At 40.9% G+C, this 20,983-nt stretch overlaps 1 protein-coding gene across 2 annotated transcripts in view; it reads left to right on the forward strand.

Moving 5' to 3' along the window:
- The window catches only part of uggt1 (UDP-glucose glycoprotein glucosyltransferase 1), a 171,472-nt gene that overhangs the window by 117,138 nt on the left and 33,351 nt on the right, over window positions 1-20,983 (forward strand). For both annotated transcript variants that reach the window (XM_072255645.1, XM_072255646.1), the window contains 6 exons: window positions 8,873-9,031; window positions 10,110-10,195; window positions 10,556-10,640; window positions 15,291-15,376; window positions 17,282-17,386; window positions 20,236-20,320. In XM_072255645.1, the coding sequence (XP_072111746.1) occupies window positions 8,873-9,031; window positions 10,110-10,195; window positions 10,556-10,640; window positions 15,291-15,376; window positions 17,282-17,386; window positions 20,236-20,320 (606 nt within the window). The remainder of the gene's footprint in view (window positions 1-8,872; window positions 9,032-10,109; window positions 10,196-10,555; window positions 10,641-15,290; window positions 15,377-17,281; window positions 17,387-20,235; window positions 20,321-20,983) is intronic.

The raw sequence follows: 20,983 nt of genomic DNA on the forward strand, positions 1-20,983 counted from the left end.
CATTGATGATCAATACTGGTGCACGTCAGGGGTGTGTGCTTAGCCCACTGCTCTACTCTCTCTATACCCATGACTGTGTCGCTAGGCACAGATAAAATACCATGTATAAATTTGCTGATGCTACAACTGTTGTTGGTAGAATCTCAGATGGAGACGAGAGGGCGTACAGGAGTGAGATAGGCCAACTAGTGGAGTGGTGTCGCAGCAACAACCTGGCACTCAACGTCAGTAAGACAAAAGAGCTGATTGTGGTCTTCAGGAAGGGTAAGATGAGGGAACACACACCAATCCTCATAGAGGGATCAGAAGTGGAGAGAGTGAGCAATTTCAAGTTCCTGGGTGTCAAGATCTCTGAGGACCTAACCTGGTCCCAACATAACATAGTCAGAGGCTTTTTCCTAGGGCTGAAGTGGCTAACAAGAGAGGGCACAGTTTTAAGGTGCTTGGAAGTATGTACAGAGGAGACTTACACAGAGAGTGGTGAATGTGTGGAATGGGCTGCCGGTGACGAAGGTGGACGTGGATACAATAGGGTCCTTTAGGAGGCTATTGGATAGGTACATGGAGCTTAGGAAAATAGAGGGCTATGTGTAACCTTAGGTAATTTCTAAAGTAAGTACATGTTCGACACAGATTTGTGGGCCAAAGGGCTGGTATTGTGCTGTAGGTTTTCTATGTTTCTATATTGATGCAGTTATAAAGAAGGCAAGACAGTGACTGTACTTCATGAGGTGTTTGAAGAGGTTTGGTATGTCAACAAATACACTCAAAAACTATAGATGTACCCTGGAGAGCATTCTGACAGGCTGCATCACTGCCTGCTATGGGGAGGGGTGGGGTGCTATTGCACAGGACCAAAAGAAGCTGCTGAGGGTTATAAATTTAGTTGGCTCCATCTCGGGTACTAGCCTACAAATTACCCTGGACATCTTCAGGGAGCAGTGTCTCAGAAAGGCAGCATCCGTTATTAAGGACCTCCAGCACCCAGGGCATGCCCTTTTCTCACTGTTACCATCAGGTAGGAGGTACAGAAGCCTGAAGGCACACAATCAGCAATTCAGGAACAGCTTCTTCCCCTCTGCCATCTGATTCCTAAATGGATATTGAACCCGTGAACACTACCTCACTTTTTAAATATACATTATTCCTGCATTTTGCACGATTTTTAATCTATTCAATATAGTTATATTGTAATTGATTTACTTATTTATTATTATTTTTTTCTTCTATATTATGTATTGCATTGAACTGCTGCTGCAAAGTTAACAAATTTCATGACACCTGCCGGTGATAATAAACCTGATTCTGATTCTGAAATAAAGAAGGCAACTGACACTGGTGCAGGATTATTTTGAAAAGAACATAGAGAAGTGGATATCTATATATTTGTTTTCTTTAAAAAATCTTATCTGGCGTGAACAAAGTTGTGTTAAAACTATTTTAACTTAGAATCAGAATCAGGTTTAATATCAGTGGCCAATGTCCTGAAATTTGTTAACTTAGCAGCAGCAGTGCAATGCAATACATGATGAATATAGAAAAATAAATAAATTACTATGTTAAATAGATAAATTAGAAGTAGTAGTGCAAAAATAGAAATAATTAAAACAGTCAGGTAGTGTTCATGGGTTCAATGTCCATTGAGGAATCGGATAACAGAGGGGAAGAAGCTGCTCCTGAATTGCTGATTGTGTGCCTTCAGGCTTCTGTACCTCCTTCCTGATAGTAACAGTGAGAAGGGAGCATGTCCTGGGTGATGAGAGTCCTTCATAAATGACGCTGCCTTTCTGAGGTACCACTCCTTGAAGATGTCTTGGATACTATGGAGGTTAGTACCCATGATGGAGCTGACTAATTTAACAACTTTACGTAGCTTCTTTCAATCCTGTGCAGTAGCCCCACCCCCACTCCCATGTCAGAGAGTGCTGCAGCCTGTCAGAATGCTCTCCACTGTACTTCTGGAGAAGTTTTCAAGTGTTTTATTGATCATGATTACTGATCATTCCGGGTAGGAACTCTGCATTGAATTTGGGGTTCAATATCTTATATGATGTGGCGCATGGCCAAGTGGTTAGGACATTGGACTAGCGATCTGAAGGTCGTGGGTTCGAGCCTTGGCCAAGGCAGCGTGTGTGTCCTTGAGCAAGGCACTTAACTACACAATGTTCCAGTTTACCCAGCTGAGAATGGGTACCGGCAAAAATGTTGGGGGTTAACCTCATGATAGACTGGTGTCCTATCTGCGGGGGGGTGGGGGGGTCCCGTACTCTCAGTCGCTTCATGCCACGGAAACCGGCATAAGCACTGGCCTGATGGGCCACAAGGCTTGTGACAGACTTTAATCTTATATGATGCCAATTCTAGGAGATGGTACTTAATAGATTTATTCAAGGATTGAGAGACTTCAGTCATGTTGCAGAATGAAAGAAATGAGCATAGTCTGCTATGGAGCAGAGGATGTGAAAGGATAAATTTACAGAAAGACAGAAATTGGAGGGGTTCTAGTTGAGAAAAAAAAGAGAAACTGTTTTCATTGATGAGTAAGTTTATAACCAGAAGGCATGAATCTTGGATAGTCAACAAAATAACAAAGGCTGGGATGAGAATTAATTGCACACTGAATTGCTATCATCTGGAAAACACTACTTGAAAAGGTGGAAGTGAATTCAACCATGACTTCCAAAAGGAAATTAGATGTATACTCCAAAGGAAAAAACAAAATACAGGTTGTGGAGAAAGAGAAAAATATGCATTAGAAGTGGCACAGACGTGAGGTATGTCTTTTCCTCTGCAGTAATGCACTATCCATAGTTGAACTAGCTTTTCCAATCACCAGGGATGAAGGCTTAGTTGCACAGGAACTCTACTGCAGTCAATGGGGTGTGCTGCAATGTTGCGGAGACTGGGACTAATGATTGTTTTGGTTGTAGTTCACTCCATCAAGCTTAACTGTGACTCGGGTCCATGTCGGATACAACCATGGATATATTCATTGTTTTGCTTTGTTCTTTTTCCCCAAGGTGTATCTGAGAGTTTGGTTAGGAGGTGGAGCTGGGGAAGAGAATTGCCTTGGATTGCATCTGTTAGAAAAAGCGAGGGGTAGCAGTGGGATGCAGGGATTAGCAGGTTGTGTGGAATGAGAAAGTTAGGAGAAAGGACAGACGTGTTGTTTGTTGAGCAGTGCATTAGGATCAGCTGGGAGTTACAAGGGTAGCAGGTTCTATTAAGCCAGAGACTGAGCAGAGGGATATGGCTTCAGAAGCTGGGAAATGGTACTTTGAGTCTGGCAGTTTGCAGGTTGCAGTGGAGGGTGTTTGGAGCTCAGGGCCCAAGTATATATCTGGGATTATTTGAGCTAGTTGTTTTTTTGTGGTGTTGTGTTATGTACTTAGCCTCAGTGTTGCAAGAAATGGTTTGTGTTGTCCTGGCATTGCCCAACAACTGGGAAGTGTGTTGAAACTCCCTGGAGTACTTCCTAAAGGAGTACTGAATTCGGAATGACATCTTCCAATTTGTCCCTAATGCTGTGATTCTTTTGGGGTGGCAAAAGCAAATTATACCAGGGGCTTACAGTTGCAAGAAAAAGTTTTTGAACCCTTTGCAATTACCTGGTTTTCTACATTAACTACTCATAGTAATAGCCTGTTTCCGTGCTGTAATTGTTATATGGTTATATGGTTATAAAATGTGGTCTGACCTTCATCTAAGACAAATGCAAGCTGCCTAAACTAATAACACACAAAGAATGGTACTTTTTATGTCTTTATTGAACACAATGTTTAATCATTCACAATCCAGGCAAAGGTATGTGAACCCTTGTATTTAATAACGGGTAGAACCTCCCTTAGCAGCAATAACCTCCACCATATGTTTCCTGTAGCTGCTGATCAAACTTGCACAATGGTGAGGAGGAATTGTGGCCCATACCTTTGTACAAAACTGCTTCAGTTCATCAATATTTCTGGAATTCCTCACAGGAGCCGCCCTCTTCACAACGTGCCATAGCATCTCAGTTGGGCTAAGGTTTGGACTCTGACTTGGCCATTCCAAAACACAAATTTTCTTCTTTTTAAACCATTCTCTTGTTGAATTGCTGTTGAGTTTCAGATCATTGCCTTGCTGTCCAGGCCCTGAGAGTGCAAAGCAGCCTCAAACCACAATGCTCCTTTCACTACTGGGATGAGAATTTGGTGTTAGTGTTTTCCTCCAAACATAGCAATGTGCATTTCTGCCAAAAAGTTCAACTTTTGTCTCATCTGTCCACAGAGCATTGTCCCAGAAGCTTTCTGGAACATCCAGGTGGTCTTTTGCAAACTGGAGACGTGCAGCAATATTTTTTTGGAGAGCAATGGTTTCCTCCGTGGTGTCCTTCCATGAACACCATTCTTATTCAGTGTTTTTCTTATAGTGGACACACAAACAGAGACTTTAGCAAGTTCTAGAGATTTCTGCAGGTGTTTTTCAGTTACCCTTGGTTTTTTTTTCATCTCCTTCAGCATTGCACATTGTGTTCTTATTGTGACCTTTGCAGGATGCCCACTCCTAGAGAGAGTAGCAGCAATACTGAATTGTAGACTATTTTTCTTACTGTGGATTCATCAACATAAGAAAATAAGACATAGGAGCAGGAGTAGGCCATCTAGCCCATCAAACCTGCTCCGCCGTTCATTAAGATCATGGCTAATCTGACCACGGACTCATCTCCACCTACCTGCCTTTTCCCCATAACCCTTAATTCCCCTCCTATGCAAAAATCTATCCAACCTTGTCTTAAATATATTTACTGAGGTAGCCTCCACTGCTTCATTGGGAAGAGAATTCCACAGATTCACCACTCTTTGGGAAAAGCAGTTCTGCTTCATCTCCATCCTAAATTTAGTCCCTCGAATCTTGAGGCTATGTCCCCTAGTTCTAGTCTCACCTACCAGTGGAAACAACTTTCCTGCCTCTACCTTATCTATCCCTTTCATAATTTTATATGCTTATATGAGATCTTTCATCCTTCTGAATTCCAGTGAGTACAGTCCCAGGTGACTTAATCTCTCCTCATAGTCTAACCCTCTCACCTCTGCAATCAACCTGGTGACTCTCCTCTGCACCGCCTCCAAAGCCATTATATCCTTCCTCAACTAAGGAGCCCAGAACTGCACACAGTACTCAGTACCCCCTCCAGTTGCAGCATAATCTCCCTGCTCTTAAATTCAGTCCTTCTAGCAGTGAAGGCCAACATTCTATTTGCCTTCTTGATAGCCTGCTGCACCTGCAATCCAACATTTTGCGATTCATGCACAAGCATTGTCAAGTCCTTCTAAACAGCAACATGCTGCAATCTTGTACCATTTAAATAATAATTTGGGGCCAGCTGGTGGCGCAACGACATCGACGCCGGATCTGGGAGCGGAGGTTCCTGGGTTCGAAACTAGTCGGGTCCGTTCCCGAGCACACTTTCCATCTGTGCCGGGTTGAATGTCGAGAACGCAACTCGACCTCGTAAAACAAAGAGAAAATACTGCAAAAAATGTCTGTGTGAGGAGTGGTGCGCCACACAGTCTCACTCACTCTCTCTCTCTCTCTCTGCACTCGCACGCACGCAGGCACACGCCACATAAATAAATAAATAAATAATCTGATCTTCCATTTTCCCTTCCAAAGTGGATGACCTCGCATTTACCAACATTGTACGCCATCTGCCAGACCCTTGCCCACTCACTTAACTTATCTCTATCTCTCTGCAGACTCTCCATATCCTCTGCACAGTTTGCTTTTCCACTCAAATTAGTGTCATCAGCAAAATTAGGTACGCTACACTTGGTCCCCTCTTCCAGATTGTTAATGTATATTTTTGACAGTTGTGGGTCCAGCACCAACTCCTGCAGCACACCGTTCACCACTGATTGCCAACCAGATAAACACCCATGTAGCCCAACTCTATGCTTTCTGTTAGTTAACCCAGGGGTCCCCAACCTTTTTCACACTGCGGACCGGTTTCATATTGACAATATTCTTGCGGACCGGCCGACCGAGGGGAGGGGGGCGGTGGTGGTGGTAGAGTTGCCAACGGACAAGAGTAGCAGTCAAATACGCTGGGTTTTTACCTCGTGAAAGACTACAATGACCATGAAGCCTTGCGCGGGCACCAGTGCGCATGCGTGTACGTTTTTTTCTACAAATCGTTTTTGGCGATTCTGTTCGGGGGGGGAGGGTGGTGTTAATCACGACCAGAATATCAGTGATAAGTGGCTAATACACTCAGTTTCCTTTCTAAAAGGGTTTATCTAACGAATTTAATATTAAACACACAGCGCATATTTTCCTTGCATGAACATAGTGATAAGTCAATTATCAGGGGAGCTTGAAGTAAGTGTTGAACAAACTTCCAGTAGAAGTGGTAGAGGCAGGTTCGATATTATCATTTAAAAAAAATTAGATAGCTATATGGGCAGGAAAGAAATGGAAGGTTATGGGCTGAGTGCAGGTCAGTGGGTCTAGGTGAGAGTAGCATTCAGCATAGACTAGAAGGGGAGCGATGGCCTGTTTCCGTGCTGTAATTGTTATATGGTTATATAAGTCAATAGCATCATAACATTTTAAGTAACATTTGGATATTAAACACACAGCACATATTTTCCCCGTATGAACATATAAAATCATTGCAACACACCAATATCGCTGAATCAGTGGGAGCCCTGGGCTTGTTTTCCTGCAACAAGACGGTCCTATCGAGGGGTGATGGGAGACAGTGATACTCGAAGGGGGTTCCTTATGTCCAGTCTATTCTGCAGTTTAGTTTTCGTTGCATTCAGTGCAAAGATATGTTGGAAATGGAAGCAACGTTTTCAGTGCTTTCGTGGCTATCTCAGGATATTCAGCCTTGACTTTGATCCAGAATGCCGGCAGAGATGTTATGTCAAACATACTTCTCAGCTCGCCGCCATTTGCAAGCTCGAGGAGTTGATCTCCTTCCCGCGCTGACGATGACACGCGGATAATGACCTCACGTGCATAATGGCTCAACAGTGGACGTGACAGGGAATGAGGAAAGGTGCAGCTGACTCATATCGCCAAATCATATCGCTTCCTCGCGGCCTGGTAGCGCATGCTTTGCGGCCCGGTGGTTGGGGACTGCTGAGTTAACCAATTCTTTATCCATGCTAATAGATTATCCCCTACTCTATGCATCCTTATCTTATGGATAATTCTTTTATGTGGCACCTTATCGAATGCCTATAGATGTTAAAGTAACTGGCCTACATCCTTTTTTGAACAGTAGTGTGACATTCACTGCCTTCCCGTCTGCTGGGACCTGCCAGAGTCCAGAGAATTTTGGTAAATTAACACCAAATCCTGAACTATAACGTCTGCCATTTCTTTCAGTACTCCTTCAGGACCGGGGAACTTGTCTATCTTTACACCCACAAGTTTGCTCAGCACTACCTCTCTAGTGATAGCTATTGTATCAAAGTCGTCACCTCCCATCACATCCATAACATCCCTCTTCAGCATGTTAAACGTGTCCATCACCATGGAGACCAAAACAAAATAGTCATTCAAAGTCTCGGCCATATCCTCATTACCCAATATTAATTCCCGTTTCTTGTACTCCAAGGTACCTACGTTCACTTTGGCCACCCTTTTCCGCTTTATAAAACTATAAAAACTTTTACTCTCCATTTTTATATTTTGTGTTAGTTTATTTTCATATAATCTATCTTCCCTTTCTTTATTGCTTTCTTAGTGGTTCTTTGTTGCTTTTTAAAGTTTTCCCAATCTTCCAGGTTCCCACTCCTCTTGGCGACTTTGTACACACGAGCTTTCAGTTTGATGCCTTCCTTTATTTCCTTAGTTGTCCGTGGATAGCTCTCTCCATCCTTACTGTCCTTGCTTTTAACTGGAATATACTTTGTTAAGCACTGTGAAAAATCTCTTTGAAAGTCTTTCACTGATCTTCAACTGTCCCACCATATAGCCTGTGTTCCCAGTCTACTCTATCCAACTCCTCCCTTATCCTGTTGTAGTCTCCCTTGTTTGAGCATAATACACTGATTTTAGATCAACTATTGCATCCTCCGTTTGTATGAGAAACTCAATGATACTGTGATCACTCTTTCCAACTACAAAATTTCTAATTTTACTTGCCTCATTGCACAAGATAGTATGTTCCCTTGTAGGTTCAGTAACGTGTTGTTTAAAAAAGCTACATTCTCACTCAGGTCCTTAGAATTGTTTTTGTAGCCTTTTGCAGCTTCATGCATCCTTACAATTCTTCCTCTAAGGTTCTCTGAAAGTTGTTTTGATTGAGGTATGATGCACATAAACGGATCTTTCTTGAGAAGAGCAGGCTCTGTCAGTAACCTGACTTTGTGTGTCTTTTTTATAGGGTAGGACACCACTACAACCCACACCTCCCATCTCTTCTCATTGATCGGAACATCTGACTCCAAATAACTTTTGTAGAAGGCATTACCCCAGAGGTTCACATACTTTTTTGAACCTAGTCTGTGATTGCTTAAATGATGTACTCAGTATTGAAGAAGTACAATTGTTTGTGTGTTGTTATTTTAGGAAGATTGTGTTTGTTTATTATTGTGACGTGGTTGAAGATCAGACCACACTTTATGAGTAATTAATGCAGAAAAGCAGGTAATTGCAAAGAGTTCACAAACCTTTGCTTGTAATTGTATGTAGTCTGAATTTTACAAGTGATGCAAGAGTTTAGAAAAACAGTTGTCATATTTTCCCTTAAAACTAATCTTATTTTTTGTGTGCATAACACTGGAAAAAGTTAGCATCGTGCAGTTGATTTTCTTAGCATATAATAGTTCCTGAAGAAGTACAAACCATACAAATCTCTCATTTTGATTCTCATTTTCAGGTTGATGGTGGCATAGCAGCAGAGTATGAATTGGAGTACCTTTTGTTGGAAGGACATTGTTATGATGTTTCAACTGGACAACCACCCAGAGGTCTCCAGTTCACTCTGGGTACAAATGCAAACCCTGTAATCGTAGATACAATTGTAATGGCAAACTTGGTAGGTAGTCAGCGTGCTTTGCAAACATTAATATAAACTTTATTCAAAAATTTTAAAATGTATTCTGTCCTTGGCAATTGTTTGCTGTGAATGTCCATTGTTTAAATATTTTTCATTAAATGTCCTCCTTTTTCTGGTTGAGTTGAATGTTATTTGCTCTTTTTTGTTCTCCCAATGTCCACGTGGATTTCTTCCTGCATTCCAAACATGTACAGTAAGGGTTAGTAAGTTGTGGGCCTGCTATCTTAGCTCAGAAGTTTGCTGACACTTGTAGGCTTTCCCCCAGCACAATCCTCGACTTGCTTTGACACAAACAACATATTTCACTGTATGTTTCGATATTTCGACGTACATGTGACAAAGCTAACCTTTAATCTATCCCTTGTGTTCAATATTCTCAATATGCAAATCTCATCCCTTGCAAAATCACAATTAGCTACCTGTGAAATAACTTCTGGAATCCAGAGGCCATAACTCCAAACAAAGTATACACGAGGTGAGAAGCTTTTATGTCATTTGATCTTATAAACTATGACAACGGAAGTCATATTAAGCTTTCAGGAAACATGTTTGTAATCCTATTATTCTGGACCTTAAGGCTTTTCAGCTTTGCTTCTACTTCATCTATTCTCTATTCACTTGAACTAGTATACTATCAATTTCTCCACAGCAGGTTTAACCCTTGTGCAGTTGTAGTTCCTGTTTTATCCCACAGCTTTCAGCAAGTCTCCGCCCATTCTGTATTTCAGTACTAAGGTACACCTACCATTAAAAATAGAATGCATTCTCATGTTGAGTTCTTGTGCCTTTCAAAAACTCTTGGCTGTCTATCATTTGCACATAAGTAATATATTCTTAATCCCCTACTCTTTCAAGTTTCCCTTTTTATTTGGTTTGATGGAGTATAATTTGTTGCAATTAAAAAACACAGAATCGCTTAGAGTTTTAAAAGTACTGTTTTAGTTAAATGGGAATGAGTAAATATTGAGTTTGCTTTTTAACTGAAAAAAACCCCAATGTGAACTATAATTAAGGTGACTACGTTGAGGCTAAATATCCATGTTGCTTTTTTGAATAGGGCTATTTCCAGTTAAAAGCCAACCCTGGTGCTTGGACACTCAGATTAAGGAAGGGAAGATCAGAAGATATTTATAAAATTTACAGGTGTGGTATTCCTGAGTCCTTGTTGTAGTTGCATTCCTTAATGAAGTTGGAGACCTGTGTGGTCTCATAATCACCCAGAGATCCCTCTTTTCCCCTCTCCTTTCTCCCTGGAGTGATCTTTTTGAAGTACTGGCCTACTTCTGGTGAGCCAGTGTGGGAACAGTGCAGTAGTTACTCGTTCTATTAAGAAGCAGGGTCTGTGAAATGATAAGTTGGTGTTTAATGCTGTTAAGCAAATCAATAATTATTTCTCAAAGCAATAATTTCCCAATTTCAATATTTTGTTTAACTGCAGCTTCTGATTTCAAAAATATGTGACTTCTTTCCTTTCTCTGAAGTTTGTGTTTTTATTTCATTCAGTCACGATGGAGCAGACTCTCCTCCTGGTAGTGATGAAGTAACTGTTGTTCTTGACAGCTTCAAAAGCAAAATTATTAAAGTGAAGGTATGCTTATTACAAATATGTAAGTATGGATTAAAAAGGTGAAATGGGGGATTGTTGAAGACCAAACACTGTAAAATTAGTTCTCAAAGTGTTGGTTTATACTCTGTGTATAATGTTTTTTTTTCAAATCTGTATCTTGTATATTATGTAGATTAAAAATCAATAAACCAAGTTGGAATAGTTGATTAACGCAGCAGATCTGTTTCTCCCTGTAAAGGAATATTTAATATTCAGACCTACTTTTGTTCCAGTGGAATTCATTAAGTAAGCCCTTTCATTGAGTAGAACAATGGGAACATTTAAAGGTCAATAAATCTATTCAAAATTATGTTGATCGAGGAGCTGTTTATAGCATATGGAAGGTAATTTATTGTATGGGTTATGTATATAAATCTGCATTTGTGAAGACCTTATAGCTACTAGCAGTATAGCAAAAGAAGAATATATTTCACTGGAGCTGGAAAAGAAATAGCTGATATAATGGAAACGATTGACTTCTGAAAAGGACAATTCCATTGATCAGTAGGAGTATTGATTTGCCATTAGGGAATCCCTGATCCCAGAGTACATCCAATGAAGCTGATGAACACGCTTCTTCATGGGAAAGTCCAGTAGCAAGTATTTTTTAAAGATGATTTTGATTTAAGAACATGAGTTGCCATTTCTCCAAGAAGAGTTGAATTTGTTGTCATTGTCAGTGGAGATTTAACAAATTATTATACATTTGTTTGGTAACAATTCATTAGAAGAAAATGAAAAATTGAGTATAATTTATGAACCAAGGACCAGGTTATGCAGTTCTTGCCTTTCACTTGCCAGCTTGTACTCCTTCCCCTCCTCCCACCTTTTCTTCTGGTTCAATAACAAGATGGGCAGCGCATCCAGTCACAGCGGCCACTCAGGCTCTAACTAATGAAGTGATTGTTCGTCCTTTACGTCTTTCTTATGATCGCAGGACATTGCTGGATACTAAGAACGCCAAGTACTGCGAGTCTACCTCACTAGTGAGTTGTTTGAAAGCAGATGAGCTCTATTGTGCACCATGTTGTTGCCTGCTGCAGTCACCCAGGGGGATGCCATCAGAAGCCTGGAAAGCATAAGACAAAAGGCAAAACCCTTTAGTCCTGCTCACCCGTCCACTTTGCTTTCAAATAATTTGATCGCTAGAAAATAACTAGATTACTTGTGTCTGAGACTAATCAGCATGAGATGATGAACAGATGTGTGCTCATACTGACAGAAACATGATTCCAGGATACCAACCCTGAAATGGCCCTCCAGCTAGAGGGTTTCATCTCTTTTCAGGCCAACAGAATTCCCATGGTCTTTGACAAGACCTGTGGTGGAGGTGTATGTATGTACGTTAATAAAAACTGGTGTGTGAATGCTTGGGTACTGACGATCCACTCCCATGCTAACTTAAGAATTGTCCTGACTAAATTCTATCAGCATGTTGACTTTGCTACCAGAGGAGAGAACACATTGGACCTGGTTTGTACCAACATCCCAGGTGCATCCAAAGCTGCTCCTCACCTCAGAATCTCTGACCACTGACCTGCTATGTTAATTTCTGCATGCCAACCACTGATGAAATGAATTAAACCAGTTCAGAGGCAGATGAAGACCTTGCCAGAAGGAGCAACTACAGCATTGTGGATCTGTTTTGAAAACACGGGCGGGAGTATTTTCAAAATTCAAATTACATTTATTATCAAAATGTATACTGTATGCGAACTTGAAATGTGTCTTCTTACAGGCAGCAACAAAAACAAAGAAATCCAATAGAACCCACTAAAAAAAAGACAGTCAGACACCCAGTGTGTGGAAATAAAAACAAATTGTACAAAAATTAAGAAGTAAAGAAATAACATTCAAAACTAAAGTTCAATGAAGTGAGTTGACTGCCATGAAAACATTTCATAGTTGCAGCTGATCCAGGAGCCTGTGAGTTGTAGGCTGCAGCCTCAGTCAGCACAGAGATGAGTAAATCTCGCACAGCAGTGAGCTGAACATGACCCCATTCCTCTCCTCTTGAGAATCCTGCTCTTCAGGGAGTCGTCTACCTCTGACCATCACATTAACATCAATGAATGTGTGGGATCTGTGACTGGAGAATTTAATTGAGGACACACCATTGTTAAACACATATATGTGTTACTAAACTCTCCATCTGAGGCAAATCAGAAGCCATGGCTGGCAGCAGAAGTCCAGACCTGGCTGTGAAAGTGGGATTCTTCCTTCAGATCAGGGGATAAGACAGCTTTCCTGCACCATCTGGAAGGCAAAATGGGATTATTCACAAAGAATATACACCCCATTTGTGTGTCACCCAAGACACGAGGTGCATGTGGCAGACTAGAACGAACCACATCAATGAAAGTGATGCTTCTCTTCCTAATAGCTGACTGTCTCTTACACTTGGTTTGATGCACCGAACGATATACCAGCGGGGAAGACGCAAGCCAAGGTCAGCCCATGTAAAGCTACGATTCCTGATAACGTACCCGGTCAGGTGCTGAGGGAGTGTGCAGCCCAGTTAACTGAGGTTCTAACAGACACCTTCAAAACCTCTCTGGAACAGTCCACTGTTCCCTCAGGCTTCAAGGCAGCCACCGTCATCCCAGTGCCCAAGTGACCTCCCTTAATGATTACCATCCCAGTGGTACTGACCTCAGCACTAATGAAGTGATTTGAACAACTGGTTATGGATCACATTAAATCCTGTCTTCTTGCTATATTGGACCCTTTACAATTGGCTTATCACTTAAATCGGTCCACTGATGATGCCATAGCCTCTACACTCCATTCCGTCTTGTCCCACCTGGAAAATGGCACCTCATATGCCAGGATGCTGTTTATTGACTAAAGTTCAGTGTTCCATACGATCATTCCTCAGAAGCTGGTGGGTAAACTGTTGGGTCTCACCACCTCTCTCTGTAACTGGATCCTAGACTTCTTCACAGAAAGACCACTGTTGGTCCGTGTTGGCAAAAACTTCTCTTGCTCCATCACACTGAGCACCAACACTCTCCAGGCTCAGCCACTGCTGTCATACTGCTGACATACTGCTGACTCTTGACTGCATTGCTAGATCCAGTTCAATGGAATCATGAACTTCGCTGATAACACACGAGTGGTTGGCCTCATCGGCAAAGACAACAGGACGGCGTACAGGGAGGAGGTAGAGCAGCTCCTAGAGTTGTGCGAGAACATCTTAAATTTCAACGTGGACTAGACTAAAACATTGATTGTGGACTTTAGGAAGCTGCAGGCGGACCACTCCTCACTGCACATATACGGGTCCTGCACAGAGAGAGGGTTAAGAGCACCATGTTTCTGGCAATACACACAACAGACAATTTCACTTGGTCCCTCAATACCACCTCCTCGGTCAAGAAAGCACAGCAGGTTCTCCACTTCCTGAGGGGATTGAGTCGAATGAGGCTCCCTCCAACCCCTCCCCTCCCATCGCATTCTAAACAATATTTACGGGAGCACAGTCAAGAATATCCTGACCAATTGCATCACTGTCTGGTGCGAATTGCAAAGCATCTGACCACAAGTCCCTACAAAGGATTGCAAGGACTGCTGAGATGGTCATCTGTGTCTCTCTTCCACCCATCAGAGATATTTACCAGGAACTCTGTGTACATTGGTCCCTTAGCATTGGCAATGATACTTCCCATTGTCCAGGAATCTGTTTGACTCCCTACCATCAGGCAGGAGGTACCGTAGCATTACGCCAAGAGCTGTTAGGATGGGAAACAGCTTCTTCCCTCGCACCGTAAGACTACTGAACTCCCTGCTGCTAGCCAGGCCTCATCACGCATGAAGCGACATTAGTATTAGTTTACTTTGAACTTGCTTTGTAAATGCAACTTATTATTTGTTAATTTACTTGTAATAATATGACTTTATGTGTTATGAGTATGAGTCATATGTGCTGTGTTGTGCCCCTTGGTGTTTCGTTTGATGGTATACATGTGTACTGTTGAATGACAATTAATTCAACTTGAACTTTAATTTCCTTTCCTAGCTTGATGAAGTGGCTCAGCCTGAAGCATTGACTGTTCATTTACCTCCAAAGATCCTGCCTGATCTGCTGAATTCCTCCAGCTTTTTGTGTGTGTTGCATGAAGTTAAACTCATGTGTATCAGTGCAATGAGTTATTTTTTGTATCTTCATAGGGATGTTTAAACCCAAGTAACATGAAAGCCACCCTAAAGTTTGTGTCATTCATGCTAGTTTCTGTCTAATCCATGTCAAAAGAAACCTAATTGAACCGATATATTCATCAGCTTTCCTACCACTTTGTTCCTGTTGTTTGGCTTTGGAAGATGGTTTTTAGACAAGCGTGGACTTAATAAACAATGCACTTATAACTGCAGTGTACTTCGGGCTTGAGTGCAGAAATGTTGTTTCAGATAGTTTGAAAAGTGACAAGTTTAGAATTAAGACATGATGATAATCTTGATTCTTCATCCAGAGCCCAGAATTATTTTGCAATATTATGTTCCAACTGCCTGCTATTTGTCAGCAGTCAGCTTCTTTCTTCACTTCATTAAGTTATTAGGTGTTTAATGCACAGAAACTGCATTTCTTCAAAATGTGGTAAAATAGGGATTAATTGTTTTGATGTGCTTCTGTAGGTCCAAAAGAAACCTGACAAAATGAATGAAGAACTCCTCAGTGATGGAAATGCCGAAAATGAAGGCTTCTGGGAATCCATTAAAAGGTAGGAACATTTTTGGACATTACTGGAAATACGTGGTTTTTATTATTATATTAATAATTTTAGGCAAACCAGTTGTTAATAAGTAAAATCTAAATCATCCCCTGCCCTCTGTTTTGTACACAAGCTGGTTCCATTTCTTTTTATCTTCTATAGATACAGATACATAGAGCACACAGAGCTATTACACTGTTCTATATAAAATAAGTTTTACAAAGCACATTGCTGTTGGCAAAATTGAAATTAATTTATCACAATCTGCAAATTTGTATTGCCACTGCACTGTAGCGAAGGTAATGCACAAGACTTGGGTTACCATAAGGTAAAGAGCATCTTTGTAACACTGCATAGAAGGTAATAATATTAAATGGAATTTATAGGTCCTTTTAACTTGGTTCTAGTTTCAGGAAAATTATACTGTTTGTCTCTGTGGCCTCAGATTCAGATTCATTTATTTATCGTATGTACATTGAAACCTGCAGTGAAGTGTGTTATTTGCATTAGTAACCAACTCAACCTAAGGATGTGCTGGAGGCAATCCAGAAGTGTTACCACACAGTCCAGTGCCAACGTAGTATACCAACAACGTTCAGCACAGAGACATTCCTCCAACACCAGGACAGGCTGCGCCTCCAGCCTCCATTGGGCTCACGGACTAGCAGGCATCAACCTCCGACTTCCCCATTGGTCTTACAGACCAAGGACTTTGTCCAGCAGGCCTTGACTTACAGAATTCCGGGCTTCAATCTGTAGTATCAACTCGAGGACTCGCCGATGACAGAACCCCAAACTCCAGGCTTTGAACCTGGAAACACAGATTCACATACCTCAGGAGTCACCAGCTTCATCTTACGTAGGAGTAGAATTAAGCTATTTCAGTCATCAAGTCTGCTCCACAATTCCATCATGGCTGATTTATTGACCCTGTCAACCCCATCCTCCTTCCTTCTATTTTTAATGCCCTTACTATTGAATAACCTATGAACCTCCACTTTAAATTTACCCACGACTTGGCCTCCACAGTTTCCCCACACTCTGACAACAGAAATTCCTTCTCATCTCTGTTCCAAAGAGATGTCCTTCTATTCTGAGGTTGTGCCCTCTGGTCCTAGACTCACCTACTAAAGGAAACATTCTCCCAATGTCCACTCTTATCTGAGCCTATAAAATATTCAATTGGTCTCAATGAGATATCTCCCCGCCCCCCCCCCATTCTTCTAAACTCCAGTGAGTACAGGCCTAGAACCATCAAACGCTCCCTCATGCATTAACTCTTTCATTCCCAATGAACCTCCTCCAATGCCAGCACATCCCTTCTTAGATAAGGGCCCAAAACTAATCACAATACTCCTGTCCACACAGACCTTCAATTCTCACTGACCCGGAGGGGAGACCTCCTCTCTGATCTTCGAACAGGGAGTGTGGAGCAGAGGCCCAGACTCCGACCTGACCTCTAACTCCGAAGTCCCTGTCCATAAGCCCTAATCCGGCCCCTAACTCCACTTTCTGTCCCAAAACCATCCCTACGCATCTAAAAAAAACAACAAAGTCTGAGCCATGACCTCAACAGAGACCACAGTTCGAGGCTACCTAGACAGGAATTATTTGACTCCAGATTTAAGATTATACCATGATCTTAGTTCTTCCCGCTATAAGCGTAAACTATTTAACCCACCTGTGCCTTCCTGTGTATAGAACTTAGATTGACAATATTGCCACAGGTCCAAATATTTTTAATAAGTCATTATTGAGTTACCATCAGGAGGAACTTTTCTTCCTTAAATCTCAACCCAATATCCAGGGAGATGAAGAGCCAGACTCATGATGGGGGATCAATTTTATAAGAACATAACCTAGTTCCTATAACATTGTTAAAAATTGATCAGAATCTACGTTCTGTTTTCACAGAGGATTCACAGGAGGTCCAAAATCTGAAGAAGTAAAATCAGACAAAGAAGATGTCATTAATATCTTCTCAGTTGCATCGGGTCACCTGTATGAGAGGTTTCTAAGGTCAGTTAAATTTATCTTCCATGTCATACTGTTTCTCAGAGATTTACTTTGACTCCTAATAATTTTATGTGTCCTCATATTTGGAAGTGCATTCAAGAATATTGGCTAGAGTAATTTTCATGGATTTTCACTTTTCACTTTTTTTTCACTTTTGTGGAAACAGAGTAACATGAAGAAGAGCGTTTTGATGTGGAGTATGGCATACATTTCTGGTTGCCCCACTATAGGCAGAATGTTGAGGCTTTGGAGAAGGTGTAGAAGAGGTTTTCCAGGATGCTGCCTGGTTTGGAGAGCATGTGCTATCATGAGAGGCTAGATAGACTTGGGTTGTTTTCTCTAGAGTGGTGGAGGTTGAGGGAAGATTTGCTAGAGGTTTATGAGATTATGAAAGGCATAGATAAAGTAGATGGGGAGTATCTAATATCAAAGAGCATGCATTGAAGGTGAGGGTGGTAGGTTCAAAGGGGATATGAGGGGTAAGTATTTTACTCAGATAGTGGTGGATGCCTGGTATGGTGGTAGAGGCTAATACATTAGAGGATTTTGAGAGACATTTGGATAGACACAGGGATGCAGGGAAGATAGAGGGATCTGGATATTGTGTAGTTAGGAGGGATTATTGTTTGGGTGTTTTTGATTTGCTTTTTAACCAGTTCAGCACAATATTGTGGGCCAAAGGGCTAGTTCCTGTGCTGTATTGTTCTCTGAAAGATAGCTTTGAATGTTGAAGTACTATGGCCCCATCAATTAGGTTTCAGAGTTCAGTTCAAGTAATTTGAATATATCATTTTACAACATGTTACGATAATTATCCCTTGTAATAATGATCAGAGAGGCACAGAGAGATCTGTATTTACTGACAAGTATATTTATTGTCTAAGGTAACAAGTGCATGAATTCATACACTAAATCCCTTGTGGGCACACCAACTAAGTTTTCCTGACCTTCCATGAACAGTCAAAGAACAGAAAAGATATTACCAGTTAAAAAGTAGTTTCTGCTGCTAGCCACATGTTCCTCGCAGTCTGGTTTCGAATCTCTGCGTGTCCTTGCAGTACCTCACATTCCCGATAGTTGTTCTCACAAAGAGTTAGTGCTGCCAGCAGACTTGAATTTTCTGCTTTTGTACCCATTTCTTACCAATTTAAATATTGCAGGGATCATGTGTCTGACCTTTAATACCTTGTTATTGGCTCTGCTCCAAGCCAGCATCCATTTTTTGCCCTCTTTCCAGCAAGGGACATCAGTAGTTTATGGCTCTTTGTTCTCAATCAGCTTGAATCACACAGATCAGACACAGACCAACATTAACAAACCTGCATGTTATATCCAATCAAGAACACCTCACAAGTAACTTCTTTGCTGAACTTCTTCCCTAGTTCAGCAGATTACCTGAGGCATTATTGTGCCTTCCTTAAAACACTGATCAAGCCAAGCAACAAACTCAAAATGGAGGACATAAAGCAGTTCCACAAAATGGCAGTCTCCATCACCAAGCACATTGCAGGAACAAAGACAATTGGTCCATCTGCTTCCACAGTCCTTGACTCATTTGAATTCACCAATTTGCAGACTGTAGTTCTTTCTGGCCAACAAAAAGAATACTTTAAAAGCATTAGGCTGCCTTATATTTTGCCAGGAATTCCAATGCATGATCTGACCCACAATGACCAGTAAAGTACCAGGTTTCACCCCTGGTGCTCATTGAACCAGATCATAGAATGTCTTCTGCCATCAGCAAGAAAAAGTCAGTCAAACTTATACAAAATAAAAGTTTTATAGATACAGACAAAAAAGGGATTGAGGTTGAGTCAGCTTTTCTCCCAATTCAAAATAATGAACTCACCTTTTGCAAATAATAAAACAAAGTTATGTACCCTTCTAATTTACCACAGAATGTTCCAATACACCTCTCTGCTTAGTTTTTTTTTGTTTTGAATTCCAATCAAATATTCCATCTTGAGGTTCATATACATTTGTTTTAAGCTTTCTTTTCATTAGCGTTTTTAAATGAGTTTTAATGCACTGAAAATGTACGAAGCAAGATCACTAGTGTAGGGGTCATAAGCATATTTCAGCTCATCATTTTAATATTATGCTGATGGAGAAGTGTGTTTTACAGTCAGCTGCAGCATCTATTGTTTGCGTGTCTTTTTAGTAATGTTCATATTTCTTGGGATTGATAATTTTGAGGAGGTGGCTCTATAATTTATCAAACTATTCTATTTAGGTCTGCATTAGGAGATTTGAATAACATATGAATGTAAGTTTGTGAAAATATAGAAGAGGAGGAAGGGGATAACTTTTCTAAATCTATCAGCAAACTTTTACCAGTATCATATTTATGTTGCTCAGGTTTCCCTTCTTTTCTCCTGTTCCATTTCCCATTCTGGTTCCCCTCCTCCGTTCCTTTCTTCCATGGTCCACTGTCCTCCCTTATGCGATTCCTTCTTCCTCAGCTTTTTGCTTCTTCCACCTATCCCCTCCCAGCCTCTTAATTCATCCACCTACCCCACCCACTCAATTTTTTATCCTGGCTCCTGCCCCCTTCCTTTTCAGTCCTCATGAAAGGTCCTGTTTATTCCCCTCCATAGATGTTGCCTGGCTTGCAGAGTTCATTCAGCATTTTGTGTGTTGCTCAGATTTCTAGCATCTGCAGAATCTCTTGTGTTTATGTTCCCTATATTTTATGTTATTTATATATCCATATTTAAAGTCTAATTTATAGTTTGGACTTTGTCCTAATTTCACACGATTGAGTTGCAATGAGTTTTTTAAAAGCTACCTGGATTTTTTTGTAGGAGGCAGTCTTTCTAAGATTTAGCTCTCTATCTTCCATTGCCCTGCAGAATAATGATGCTCTCTGTCCTGAAGCACACTGAAACACCAGTGAAGTTCTGGTTCCTTAAGAATTACCTCTCGCCAACATTCAAGGTTTGTAACATAAAAATCAAACTCCAGTATGATTAAGAAGAGAGAAAATACTATAACCCATTTCCATGCTTGTGTACGAATTGTAGTGTTAATATGTCTTTTCAACCCATTTTTTCAAATAAAATGAGCCACTTTGATCATTATGAGTATGCTCCAAATTTAGCAAACCTATTTAAACCAAGAATCATAAAATAAAAGTTAATTAGTTTCTTTTTCCAAATGTTTTGTGCGCAGTTGAATTTAAGAATTTGTTTTGATTGCTAAAACATAAAGTAAGAAGTACTTAGTAAGTCCTTCAAGCAATATAGGCCAAACACAGACAAATCTCGGGGGAGTATATGGTGATATATATACTTTGATAATAAATTTTCATTGATGTTGACTTTGAAATGGAATAGCTTGGGACTGGCAGCATGGTCAGCATGGCCAAGCTGTGCCAAGAGGTCTGTTTCCATGTTGTATTACCAAATGACTCTAAGTCATCCAGCACGTATGGAAAGAAAACCAATTAACTTTTCAGGATAAGGATGAGAAGGTGAGAAAACATGTTGGTTTCAAATTGTGGAGAGGGTGTGAGAAGGATGAATTTTATATATATAGGCATCCATTAGTCTCATGAGACCATGGATTTGCGCCTTGGAAGGTTTCCAGGGTGCAGGCTTG

The sequence above is a fragment of the Mobula birostris genome, chromosome 4 (assembly GCF_030028105.1).
Source record: "Mobula birostris isolate sMobBir1 chromosome 4, sMobBir1.hap1, whole genome shotgun sequence".
Lineage (NCBI taxonomy): Eukaryota > Metazoa > Chordata > Chondrichthyes > Myliobatiformes > Myliobatidae > Mobula > Mobula birostris.